The 14,136-nt window shown below is 36.6% G+C and overlaps 1 protein-coding gene across 2 annotated transcripts; it reads right to left on the bottom strand.

Moving 5' to 3' along the window:
* Positions 1 to 5,961: 5,961 nt before the first annotated feature.
* LOC136750946 (toll-like receptor 5) lies at positions 5,962 to 13,202 on the bottom strand. 2 transcript variants are annotated; one of them, XM_066706140.1, is made up of 2 exons: positions 13,140 to 13,202; positions 5,962 to 9,863 (listed from the first exon to the last, which is right to left on the bottom strand). In XM_066706140.1, exon 2 carries the CDS (start codon positions 9,854 to 9,856, stop codon positions 7,193 to 7,195), a length of 2,664 nt encoding a protein of 887 aa, XP_066562237.1. In that variant the 5' UTR covers positions 9,857 to 9,863; positions 13,140 to 13,202; the 3' UTR covers positions 5,962 to 7,192. The 2 variants fall into 2 exon arrangements, with proteins under 2 accessions (XP_066562237.1, XP_066562229.1); XM_066706132.1 differs by lacking the exon at positions 13,140 to 13,202 and adding an exon at positions 10,536 to 10,626.
* Positions 13,203 to 14,136: the final 934 nt, after the last annotated feature.

Below are 14,136 nucleotides of genomic sequence, written 5' to 3'. Positions count from 1 at the left end.
CCCATGGCAATGGAGGATAACACTCAGGGGAAATGAAAACCTGATTGCAAACCTTTATCTTGCACAATTACTTCTCTTTTTAATGAGGATTTGGTTTGGATGATGGGGGGGAAAAGACACAAACATGCAAGTCAAGGTACTTATCCTGATATAATATATCTCCATACCATTCCACACTTAATCTCAAATCCACAATGATGCTGCCAATGCACAAACTCATATTTTCAGAAAACACCTGGATCCTGTAAGCCAAATGGGAATCAAAACTCCAAATGAATCTGTGAGGAATGTGAAGGCTAACTTTCCTGAAGTACATTAAATAATTCCTTACAGAGCACTTGGAGCCTTCCCGACACATGTCAAAAGGACTGATGGGAAAACCAGTTACGGCATATTTAACTTCAGACTCTTCACAGTTACTCCAGTTTCATACTGAGAACAGCAGAGGAATGATTAAGATCAGACATACTTGCTGGCATTTTGTGAAAACTGGCACCACGTCAGACTCAGAGGACAAAGCCAACACGCCCTAAAGAAACTCAGACAAATTGGGAAACCAAACTGTTGCCAGCATTATAAAGCACTGACTTCTATAAAGGGGTTGTCAAAAGTTTAGATACCCCTAAACTCTGTCCTTACGTGGTTCAATCAACCCTTTCTCCAGCCTAAATCCTTTATATAGCCTATATATTTTTATATAATAATAAACCATTTGCAATGAAAGTGTAAATTCCCAAGTCAACCACAGAACTGCCCCATGCAAAACTAGGAAGCCTAGCTGAACATGTATATGTGGAGTTAATCATTATTTAGTTATTCATAACTATTTATTAATTTTCTGCTCAAAGACTTCTTTTCGAAGACCAAAATCTGGATTGCTACAATTTCCTCAGAAAATACACTCACCTAAAGGATTATTAGGAACACCATACTAATACTGTGTTTGACCCCCTTTCGCCTTCAGAACTGCCTTAATTGTACGTGGCATTGATTCAACAAGGTGCTGAAAGCATTCTTTAGAAATGTTGGCCCATATTGATAGGATAGCATCTTGCAGTTGATGGAGATTTGTGGGATGCACATCCAGGGCACGAAGCTCCCGTTCCACCACATCCCAAAGATGCTCTATTGGGTTGAGATCTGGTGACTGTGGGGGCCAGTTTAGTACAGTGAACTCATTGTCATGTTCAAGAAACCAATTTGAAATGATTCCACCTTTGTGACATGGTGCATTATCCTGCTGGAAGTAGCCATCAGAGGATGGGTACATGGTGGTCATAAAGGGATGGACATGGTCAGAAACAATGCTCAGGTAGGCCGTGGCATTTAAACGATGCCCAATTGGCACTAAGGGGCCTAAAGTGTGCCAAGAAAACCACCACCACCAGCCTGCACAGTGGTAACAAGGCATGATGGATCCATGTTCTCATTCTGTTTACGCCAAATTCTGACTCTACCATCTGAATGTCTCAACAGAAATCGAGACTCATCAGACCAGGCAACATTTTTCCAGTCTTCAACTGTCCAATTTTGGTGAGCTTGTGTAAATTGTAGCCTCTCTTTCCTATTTGTAGTGGAGATGAGTGGTACCCGGTGGGGTCTTCTGCTGTTGTAGCCCATCCGCCTCAAGGTTGTACGTGTTGTGGCTTCACAAATGCTTTGCTGCATACCTCGGTTGTAACGAGTGGTTATTTCATTCAAAGTTGCTCTTCTATCAGCTTGAATCAGTCGGCCCATTCTCCTCTGACCTCTAGCATCAACAAGGCATTTTCGCCCACAGGACTGCCGCATACTGGATGTTTTTCCCTTTTCACACCATTCTTTGTAAACCCTAGAAATGGTTGTGCGTGAAAATCCCAGTAACTGAGCAGATTGTGAAATACTCAGACCGGCCCGTCTGGCACCAACAACCATGCCACGCTCAAAATTGCTTAAATCACCTTTCTTTCCCATTCAGGCATTCACTTTGGAGTTCAGGAGATTGTCTTGACCAGGACCACACCCCTAAATGCATTGAAGCAACTGCCATGTGATTGGTTGGTTAGATAACTGCATTAATGAGAAATTGAACAGGTGTTCCTAATAATCCTTTAGGTGAGTGTATATCTGGTATCAGGAAAACATTCAGGAAGCTGTATATTTATTTGACATACATTCCCTTGTCAAAATAGGTTACTGCAAGTATAAAAACTAAATCCAAAACAGCTTATGGAAGAAAATGCTCTAAAAGACTCCACTGTATAAAAAATATGATTGCTTGGCTGGCTTTTTATTTAAGCATACTGTCACCTGGAACTGAGTTGCAGTTTTCTCGTTGGGAAAAACTGTGGGCTAGTTGAAATTTTCCACTCTGACAAAATGTAATATTCCTGAATGTGAAAACGGAACTAGCTATGTTTCCACTGGTCAGATCTTCATCCATGGGTCTCTTTATTCTCCTACTCTCTCACATAGACACGCCAAGTTTAACAGATTTTGTATCAAAGGAAACCACAGCTGCTTACTTTCAAGAGTATTACATTTTCCTCAAATATCACCGGGTTCAGAAGCCCCGTCATTCGAAGTGAGACCAAAACCTTGTTTACCATTTCTATTAATTTACCTGAAATAACCTCTAGTTTAACCGCAGTGAAGATGAATACAGTTTTCCAATGGTTACTTGTAGAGTTGCACAGTGGCACAACTAATTTATTTATACGTTTTATTAAAAGAGTTTGTATTCATGAACATTTAATAAATGTAACTGTTTGTTTATTTACCAAACGCTTTTAATTCTTAACCAAGCAAATCTCTTGCCCAGAGGAGACTCCTCAGAGCAGGCAATGGAGGCAAATATTTTCTATTTAAACAGGAATATGCAGGCCATATATAACAATATTATATGTACCTGCTCCAAAAATAATCATTTCATATACCAAGTCTTCATCCAACCAAAATCTTTATCACTCTGCACTGTTTTTTTTTGTACTAACCATATATGATTAAATTTAAATTAAACCGAGTAGAACATTCCCTTCAGACCTGGAATAAGTCTGGTTGCTCTCCTCTGAACTGCCTCTAGAGCAGCGATATCTTTCTTGAAGTGTGGAGCCCAGAACTGTACACAGTATCCAGATGAGCTCTAACTAGTGCATTGTACAGTCAGAACATTACTGCCCTTGTTCTCAATTCTACACTTTTGACAATATACTCTAACATCCTGTTTGCCTTTTTTATTGCTTCCCCACACTGTTTGGACGGAGAAAGTGAGGAGTCCACATAGACTCGTAGATCTTTCTCATGCGTTACTTCATCTAGTTCTGTTCCTCCCACAGTGTAATTATAGTGGATATTTTTGTTACCTGTATGTAATACCTTGCACTTGTCCACATTTGAATTTCATCTGCCAGATGTCGGCCCACAACTGAATGTTATCTAAGTCCCTTTGAATAGCCTGTGCTGCCAAGATTGTATCTGCTGAGCCACCTATTTTAGTATCATCGGCAAATTTGACAAGTTTGCTAACTATCCCAGAGTCCAAATCATTAATATAGATTAGAAAAAGCAAAGGCCCTAGTACTGATCCCTGTGGAACTCCACTAACAACCTCACTCCAGTTACAGTGAGGGAAAAAAGTATTTGATCCCCTGCTGATTTTGTACGTTTGCCCACTGACAAAGAAATGATCAGTCTATAATTTTAATGGTAGGTGTATATTAACAGTGAGAGACAGAATAACAGCAAACAAATCCAGAAAAACGCATTTCAAAAAAGTTATACATTGATTTGCATGTTAATGAGGGAAATAAGTATTTGACCCCTTCGACTTAGTACTTGGGGGCAAAACCCTTGTTGGCAATCACAGAGGTCAGACGTTTCTTGTAGTTGGCCACCAGGTTTGCACACATCTCAGGAGGGATTTTGTCCCACTCCTGTTTGTAGATCCTCTCCAAGTCATTAAGGTTGCGAGGCTGACGTTTGGCAACTCGAACCTTCAGCTCCCTCCACAGATTTTCTATGGGATTAAGGTCTGGAGACTGGCTAGGCTACCCATGTTGACTATCTCCAAGAATATGGTTTTCATTAAGATGCTCCTCTATTTTCTGTCTAATAATTTTTTCCAACATTTTACAAGTAATACAGGTGAGACTGATTGGTCTGTAATTTCCTGGCTCAGTTTTGTCCCCTTTCTTGTGGAGATGGCAGTGATTGACCAGTCATTAGCCGAGGAAGCAGAAGATTATGTGTAAACATTAATTTGCTATGTGTGTAAGTTAAAGACTTAAAGAAAATAAATCTGAACTACTAAAATAAATACAATTCAGACAGGCTTAATATATATTTGCTCCATTTCTGACAGACATGCAAAGCCATATAATGTATAAATAAATTAAAAAAAATTGATACCCAGGTACATGGCAGTTTACACACACATAAAGTATAAGAAGGTTTTGATGTAAAAAAGTAAAGTCATGTTTTTTTTTTATATGGGCGTCATTAGAAAATTAAAAAGTACCAAGAATATTTTGCACGGGAGAAAACAAAAAAGCTTTGAGACTTTTATGGCCGATCTCACATAATTTATTATGCAATTTGTACAATGTGACACTATTTGCACATGAGCTCTGAAGAGATTGTGCCATATTGCATCTTCAATCGCAAGACATATGATTGAATTAACATTTCTCCAACACATGTTCAGTAACAGAATGTAATGTTCTTACAAAACTTTTTTTACCAAGAGCAAAACAAATCCCCATTTTCTTAGAATTAACAATAAATGTTCACATGGATTTTCCTTCTTGTTCGCAAGAGGACAATCCGTTATCAATAAAATTTTATACTAAGTACACACAGTTTCTCTCGATTTAAAAACCACAAGCATCTGGCTGAACTTCTAAACCTCACGGGGGATTGATTGCATGCTAAAAAAGTAAAACGGGTGCTATGAGTGTATTGCTGTAGGTGTTCTATGATCCATCATGACGAGAGGAGCGGTTCTCTTTTTTTTTTTTTTTTTTTTTTTTCGTTGTTGTTCCAAACACATGGCCATTCCAGGATAAACTACCATGAAGAATATTATGATTAAAACAGCCACAAATTTGGACCCATCCTTTACCAGAAATGCTTGAGCCCCTCTGGGCTAGAGGATCTGTGGTTACCAGTGGAAAACTCTTGATGCCGAAGCATGTGGTGTTTCCGGGGTACTGTAGCTGGCTCTTCACACCCGCTGATTCTAATGAAGCGAGGAGAAAGCTGTTTTGTCTGGCAATCACTGCTCATGAAATATACGAGAATGGTGTATAAGAAATAAAAAATAAAAAAACATGGCCTTTGTATGAGTGAGACATGAGGTTTGGACTAAGCAGGTTGATTGACAAACAAATTCCAGTATTGCTTCAGGCTAGGGACGGTAGGTCATAGGCCTCAACACGGCAGACACCTGGGCAGACCTCTTGGTTTCTGTCATTTGGAAAACTAAGATGATTAGGATAATCACATGAAAGATGGTGTGAACTGATGATGATCAATGCTGATCACTGTACACCACATATTGCTCATGAAAATGTTTCGTGGCAGAAGGGATATTTATACTCTGGTAAGTTTGGAAGTTTGGAAAACTTACCAGAGAACTTATGATAAACAACCTAAATTGAAACAAAGGAAACGATTTAAATCAGTAACAAAAATGGGCAATTATATAAGAGTCTGAAACATAAACCATCAAGTCATCTTGATCAGTTCTTGGTGTTGAATTTCTTACACAGGAAGATTAAAATACATAATTTCATGATTCTTTAGAACAAATATTTTTTTTCCCATCCTAGGTAAACACTGCCTCTTGCTGTGGATTAAAAACCTCCCCCTCCCCTCCCTCTCTTTAATGAGGTGATCATTTTGCCTTTCCTTGTCAGTTGTGTTTCGGCCTTTAAAAGTCAAAGGAGAATAGATAAAGTGATTACATATGATGTGACAACTGGCCCAAACAGGAAGGTTTATTCAGCTCCATGGCATCCTGTTTGGACACTAGGTCTAAAATGAAAAAAACGTATGCTTGCATTTCAAAATATAATACTTGGAACATAGCTGACAAGTATTTTACACTTTTACACACACAAGATAATATACAAACAAAATTACACACACAAGAAAGAAAATACTATTTTGTAACACAATACCAATTTTACAAAATGTAATTTGCTTCGTGATGTAGAATACCATGATTCAAATGTGTAAGGTAATGACAGCTATAGCCGATGCTTTTTTGAATGTTGGATCAGAACATGTAGATAATTGCATGCATATAAAAAAATACATTAAAAACTAAAATAATCTGACTTTAATATATTCATCTATTATTTAACAGTGATTTTAAAAAGGGCAGTTCAAATGTATGTATCTCATGTTTTTAATGTTTTAAATGTCATGTAAATTCACTTTTATGATTGCCTTTATTGCAGTCATGGAATATGAATCTCATATTTTCTTGACCTTTCCCTGTATGAAATTTGTCCTTCCTTAGTACATCATTGTTTATTTTTATTATTGCAGTAATGGTGTGTCATAGTGTATAAAAGAGTGATAAACTGAGCTGCAGTGATTTACTTTACAAAATCAAACATATTTGTTAAAGTGCATTTTTTTTTGGTAGAAATATATAAGAAGTATGGATAATGTGTTATCTGTGAAAGCCACTGATTATATTGTCAAGGACGCTGTGCATACAAGGATTGTTGTGTTCTTTCATATATTTAGACTGCAGGCTCGCCCTCTACAGGTCCAATGGTATACACCAGAAATGTTATTAAAAACTTGGGTACCTATAACCTAAGACCAATTCACATTTTAGATTAAATTTTAAGTATGACAGAATAAAAAATAACACCACATAATACATACATACATCATTTTATATATAAAAGTACAATAAGTAAATTAAGTATAATTCTTTAATACATTCAGTCAAACTAATATTCTGTTTATTGACTAATATGACTATTAGTATCAAACGGAGCAAGGCCTGAAGCATGGTAAACAATTCAGAAATGCTTCTTAGGTAATAAGTGGTAGTGTGGGGGTGGGGGGGTTAGTGCCTGGCACTGATGGGCTCTGCAAGGGTAGCCAGTCAGGTGGGAACAGCAAGTCAGCTGTTCCGCCGCTATCTTCCCTCCCTCAGACTACGGAGAGGTGCAGGGCAGACCAGGGCAGGTCCTCAATGCGCCACACAGCTCGGCGTCACGGTGTCTATGGTTGATATGTGCTCAGAGCTCCAATTCCCAATTTGTTTGCTTATAGTTTGTAGTACGACATCACTCTGCTTTTTAATCTTTTCTTCTTTCAGAATACTTTTGGCTAGTTTCTCATAAAACCAGCCTAAGTCTTGGAAATCTTCAGGCCAGTGCATGTAATGCCTGCTCCGAACAAAAGTCCTGATTGGGCTGCATCTCATTAATTTGAACTGAGGAAGCCTTCCAACAACGACCATGATAAGAACATCTTTCAGCTCAGTATAAAGCCTGCTCTGGGCCAAATTGAAGGCCTCTATGCACCAACCATCTTTGAGAAATTCTTTGGTGACAATGCAGACTGTTTTCTTGCTGCACCAGATTGCATCTCGTATATTAGAAATGTGATCTTCCCCAGGAATGAAGTCCCGAGCTTCAAAACAAGTATGGAAGAGATTGGTTTTTGAGAACTGAGAATCCAGCTGTTTAATGACAGCAGTCTCCACCCATTTGAAGTCGTTGTTACTGAAGCAGAGATATACATCATATTTGAAAGTCTCTCCAGATGACGCTTTTTTAGGTCTTCCTAGAACTATAGTGATTACTTTCTTGTAAATAACAAAGCAAACCCCTCTGAAGCGAGTGAATGTGATGGCAGAGGTAATCATTAATATCAGTACTGTTGTGCAGCTGACGAAAAGGGTGAACTTTAATCTCAAAATTAAGCTTTTGTCCTCTTCCTGACAAAGTTCAGTGTTATAATCAATAAGACGAACCCCCGATAAATCATTGGGGAAGACACATTCCAAGTCATCTAAAGGGCTAAGGAATGTTATGTTAGTCTGATTCATCCACAAAAGGAAGTCTTTTAAAAAACAGTCACAGATGTATGGATTATTTCCAAGATCAATCTGTGTAAGTGAATGGAAGCGGTCTGGATTAGGTGAGCCAAGAATATTTTTGGATAAATTGAGGTTCTTAAGGCTTTGGGGGAAAATGTTTTCAGGAAGGTGGGAAAGAAAATTGGATGACAGATCCATTGATTCAAGAGAGATTAAACCCTTAAAAATGTCTTTGGGGAGAAACTGTAGCATATTCTGATTTAATCGGAGTCGGATGAGTTTGCCAAGGTTGTCAAACATATCTAAACAAGTTTCCATTTCCCAAACCAACTGCAACATGTTGTCTTCTAGGTCTAGGTATATTAAATTATTTTCACGTGGAATGACAAGTTCATTATTACATACTGCTATTGCATTGTGTCGGAGTAAAATATATTGAATGTGTGGCAACCTCATCACTTCATAGAAACTGTTCAAATTTTTTAAACTGTTTTTTGACAGATCAACAAATACAGAATTTGTGGCAAAGTTAGTAAATCCATATGAAGATGAGAGTTTATTATCGCTCAAGAGGACAAATTGCATTTGGGGAATTGGTGCCAATGTGTGAAGGCTTCTTAATGAATTTCCTTTAAGGTTCAAGATTTGTAAATTGTGAAGTTTATGGAAAGCCATGTGTTGAACGGCACCAATGTGATTGTCTGACAAGTCCAGTTGTGTAACACTATCAAGACCTTCAAAAGTATTTATGTACACCTCACCTATTAGGTTGCTTGAGAGATTTAGCATTTTTAAGTTCTGTAGTCCAGCAAATGCTTTACTCTGTATCTGGTTGATTTTATTGGCAGCTAATATAATTTCTTCAAGTTCTTTAAGATGAGCAAATACAGATGTTTCCAGTGAAAAAATGAAATTTTTAGACAGGTCTAGAATTCTCACAGCACTGTTTTTAAGACCCTCAAATGTTTGCATGTTAGGGTCTTTGACATTGGAATACCCAAAAGATTTACCCATTGTATTTGAGCTTAAGATAATGTGGTGAATCTTTGTACCTTCTATTGCTTTGAAGAAAAGCTGTGCTCTTTGTTCACTGAATGAATTCAAAGACAAGTCCAAAACTTGAAATGACATGTTTCTAAAAGGGTTTCCACAGGTTTTCCAGTCAAAGTGCAACGGATCCATTTGATAAAAATGATTGGAGGAAATGTCAAGAAAATCGAAGGACTTACCTTGAAAACCAAGTAAATCATCTTCACATAAAGTCTTGATTTGATTCAGCTTCAAGCGTAATTGTTTTAAGTTTGTCAAATTGCGGAAGAAAAGGTTAGGTCTCATTCGCTCAATGCGGTTACTAGAAAGATTAATGTCTTCAAGTGAGACCAAGGGTTGGAGGTACACATCTTCAAAGATAGCTGCAGTGAGCCCGTTGTACAATAAATCAAGAAATTTTAATTTATGCAATCCCACAAATGTGCCTAGGTCCAGGACAAGATTGATGTTCCCAGACAAAATTAGGGAAGCCAGGTTGGTCAGATTCCTAAATGCATTTTCTTTTATGTGCAGATACTTTGTGAATTGACTCCCAAGGTCCAGAAATGTCAGTTGCTCAAGTCTGGGGAAGGAACCTTCTCCCACTTCTCTGATATAGTTCAAGCTCAGGTCCGCTCTCCGCACATCAGAGGGCAAATCTGGAACTTCGGTTAATGACTGAAAAGGACACCGGACATATTGACTGGAGATTGTGCATGGTGAGCTCCATCTAATTGCCAAGGATAAACCCAGGAAGACAAAAATATGATGACACCACATCGTGTTGCTAAGAAAAGAACAAAAAGAACAGAGCAGCAGCAGCAGTTAGTATATATGACACACATAGCCCAGTATGTTTTTCATCATGGAAAAATATAAGACTTTCTGTTTTCCTGCTATGAGCAGCGTGAATTACTTTCAAAGGATTTCGTTTGAGCTGTTCAATTAAACCTGTTAATGAAAGATCTGTCATGCCTAACCTCAATACAATTTTCAATGTTTTTCAATCTGCTGAAAGTGAATTCCAACACCATCATGGAGGAAAGCACCCTGTACCCCGGCTTTAATAAATCAATAAACTTTAAAGGCTATTCCTCTGAAGAACAAGAGTTAGAAAGGAATGCTGTGTTGATAATGATTTTTTTTAAGCTAGCATTTTTTCTTAACCGTATGGAGAAAACATTTGTGTCCAGAATTTAGGCAGTATTGCATAATATCAAAATGAAAGCACTTAAGGATTGCTGGTAGGATTAATTTGTTAAATTAGAAAAGTGTACCACATCTTTCTTGCCATTCGTGATCCATTTATTTTGGGTCTGTAGAGCCATATTTTATTTTCCTGAAAATGATTTGTAGATCAGTAAATCACTAAAATCTAAAAGTACTAAAACCCAAAAGAACAACCAGATTTAAACACCTCAGAACAACAGCCAAGTTTGTGTCTGTCCTCAGTACGCACCTCTGTGTTGATATTCATACTACTTGTAGTCTCTTCTGAAAATGCGTTCATTTTGTCTGTTTCCTTACTCTCCAGGACGTGGCTGTACTGCATGATCATGTGTGTAAGCTGATGTATTGCGCAATTCACACATTTCCAAGTTTAGAAAAATACATAAATAGTCTCCCTCTAGTGTCCACAGAGCCTGCACTCTTTGGCAATATCATTTATTTCAGAAGAGTAACAATATGTGTTTGTTTGTGTATGTGCGTGTATATATATATATATATATATATATATATATATATATATATATATATTTATATACACTCATGCATATAGTGCTTCTCAAAAGTATTCACCCCCTACCATAAACAATATATATAATCACATTTTATGGAGTTACAAACAATTAAGCAAAATGTATTTCATGTCATTTTTTTTTAATTATAAACACTAATTATCAAAATTAACACTGTTATATTGTATATTTCAAATCTAAATTTACAGATTACATATGTATTCAGCCCCGTACTGGTGGAAGCACCTTTGGCAGCAATTTCCATTTTTGTCTCGTCTGGCTGTATTATTTACATGGTCAAAAACCTCATACAAGATTTAAGATGTTTTTTCAGTGATGGCAGTTTTCTTACCACTCACCCACACAGGCAAGCTTTGTATAGGAACTGGGATATCGTTGATGAACATTATCATTAGATAATTAAATCGATAAATGATCCAAATTGCCAAACTTGGTTAAACCACACAAAAGGACCTAGATCCCGCATTCTATTTTGAACATCACAAAGGGTTTAAAAATAACACCAAACTAGGGTATATTTCTCAGGAAATCATTCGTTTCGCCCTTCCTTTTCTATACCAATACATTTTAGTTCTTTAATTTTGTGTCCATGTTCTGTAAAATATTCAATTTTCAAGACGTTTGACCAATATAATAGCAATAAATATAGGTCAAACTTCTCGAAAATTGAAAATCGGATAGAATGAACACAGGTGCAATATCAAATGAAGAGACGTAACTTCCCCTGTAGCCCGTCATTTTACAGAACATGGACACAAAATTGAAGAACTAAAATGTATTGGTATAGAAAACGTATGGCAAAACTATAGGTAGTGATATTGAAAAAGCATGACTAAAAAATGAATGCTTGAGAATGCTATGAATGAGGAATACAATCTGACAGTTTATTAATGCATCTATTCTTATTAACCTCAGACATATACATTTGGATCATTTACTGATTTAATGATTGCATTGAATTAATGAGAAAACGTTTTGTCATTGTTCAAAATAAATAAATGAAACGGAAACTAGGATTTGAGAGTGATCCCTGATTTATAATATAAGTGTATGCTTAAAGGACAACACACCAAAAAGTCAGAGCACAGTGGATCTTTTAAACATAATGCAAAACTCAGACAGCAACAAAATGTGGAAGCTTTGCAGGGGGTTGAATACCTATACAAATCATTGTGTGTGTGTGTGTGTGTGTGTGTGTGTGTGTTGTATATTCCCTGCTGCTTAATTATAATAGTATAGGACTTTTGATTAGTTATGGATGTAGTTTAGTATTATAGCTACTGCACACTGTAGTCATGGATGCTAAAGGGCCTTTAGCAAATGTTTACATTTATTGTGGTAGACACTTCATAATTAAAAAAGACAAAGCACAGTATAAATAAAGTTGCTTTAATGTCCGGAGGTTTGTGAAAGCAATTACTGTGAATGCTGGTAACCATGGAAACAAAATGCCTTATATTGACTGCCATTAATCACAGTTTCTAGTATGCTGTGTGTAACTACTTATTTGAACAACGTGAATGTGTTTATCAACTGTGGAAATTGAGGCTAACCTTTTTTTGTTTTCCCCACACAAATATTTGCTTTTCAAACTCATAACTGATAATGTGAATACATCTGCATCAAAAGCTCTATGATTTAAATTGTGAAAGGAGCAGTAGCTGGACATGTAATACAATTATTATTATTATTATTATTATTAGTAGTAGTAGTAGTAGAAGTAGTAGAAGTAGTAGTAGTAGTAGTAGTAGTAGTAGTAGTAGCAGTACTAAATATCCGCCACTCTAACCTGGACAATAAACCTTCAGCTATTTGCCGGGCCCGCACCAAGAAATAAATAAGTAAATAAAAGCCAAATCTCCCAGTTATATTAAGTTCTACAGCAGCAGCATCTCGTTTTTGTCCCATTTTCTCCCTATATTCAGTTATTATAAAATTATTTTTACGTTATACAGGCCAGTTACATACAGCCAAAATTACCATTTAAACAAGCATCTATTCTTGCAAGAATGTTTTGGATGCGTACAAGAATAAAGCTGTGCTCCGTCATTGATTTGCAATCATTTAACAACACATACTATATACTTCAAAAAGCAAATGTATTTAGGTGGAGAATTTTTAGCATAGGGCATTCAGGAAAATGCCCGAAAAGCAAAAATCATAGTTTATGAATAGTACTGACATAATGTTGCTGTCAAAGCTATTTGTAGCACTCCACAGCTTCATTTCATACTAAACCAGTCAGCATATATATTGCACTGTGGGATGTTTTATATATTTACAATATGTGATGAAGAGCTTACCCACTTCTGTCGACTTTGTCCTAGACTGGATCTCCAACTGACAGGGAGAACCAAGGTGGACCTTGTAGTGAGAAAACAACACATAACTCATGTATTGCACTATTGCAGCCAGTTTGCAGTTAATTAAAGGATATGTTAAATAATTATTGAAATCATGACTACACTAATACAAATAATTTTCATCAACACGTCTTGAAAACACGTTGTTTGTAGACGTGCAACTTCATTGCATAGCATTTGAAATCATCTCCACACAAAATTTACATCAGTGTCCTGTATCTGTATCAGAATACATAATACAAAATCAACGTTTGTGAGATGAATGAATAAAGTGGTAAATAGTAGCAAAACTCAATAATTATAATAATAATAATAATAATAACAATAATAATTAATAACATCAACAAAAAATTGGTCTAGAGAGACCTTTAGCTTTGTAAAGAGATCATAGGGTTTGTGCCGTTTTAATGTTGTTTTTGCAACGTTTTGCGGATTTAAAAAAGTAAATCGGACCATAGTTTTCGAAAAGGTTCAGTGATTTCTGTATTTCTATTTAAAATAGCGTTTCCATAGTTTTCAATGACCTGCATAAATTGTGATATGCAATGCTACCTGCTGTTTCGATGTATTACACTGTTTGCTTCATGAAAAGTTGATTTCGGGATCGTTATTACTGTAATTATTGTTGTTGTTGTTGTTGTTGTTGTTATTATTACACCCCGCAGGTGGCTGATGACGTTTACAAGTCATTCATTATTTCATGAATGTAAAATGTTTAGGAAAGGGTTTGAACCTGGAGTGGCCAGGTCTACTTGTATTTAGGCTGAGGACAATTTCATACTGATTCATTCAGGTCTTTTAAACTACGGTTCCGATTACTGGAAATCATTGGATTCTAGACTAAGACTGAGGGTTTTTTGGTTATTTTTTAAAAACTTATTTAGCAGAAAGTGTACTTAAAACGTATTACGCAGCAACAAATCAAATACACTTACCT

The sequence above is a fragment of the Amia ocellicauda genome, chromosome 1, assembly GCF_036373705.1.
Source record: "Amia ocellicauda isolate fAmiCal2 chromosome 1, fAmiCal2.hap1, whole genome shotgun sequence".
Lineage (NCBI taxonomy): Eukaryota > Metazoa > Chordata > Actinopteri > Amiiformes > Amiidae > Amia > Amia ocellicauda.
The sequence above is the reverse complement of the archived record's forward strand: the minus strand, read 5'-3'. Positions and strand labels throughout refer to the sequence as shown.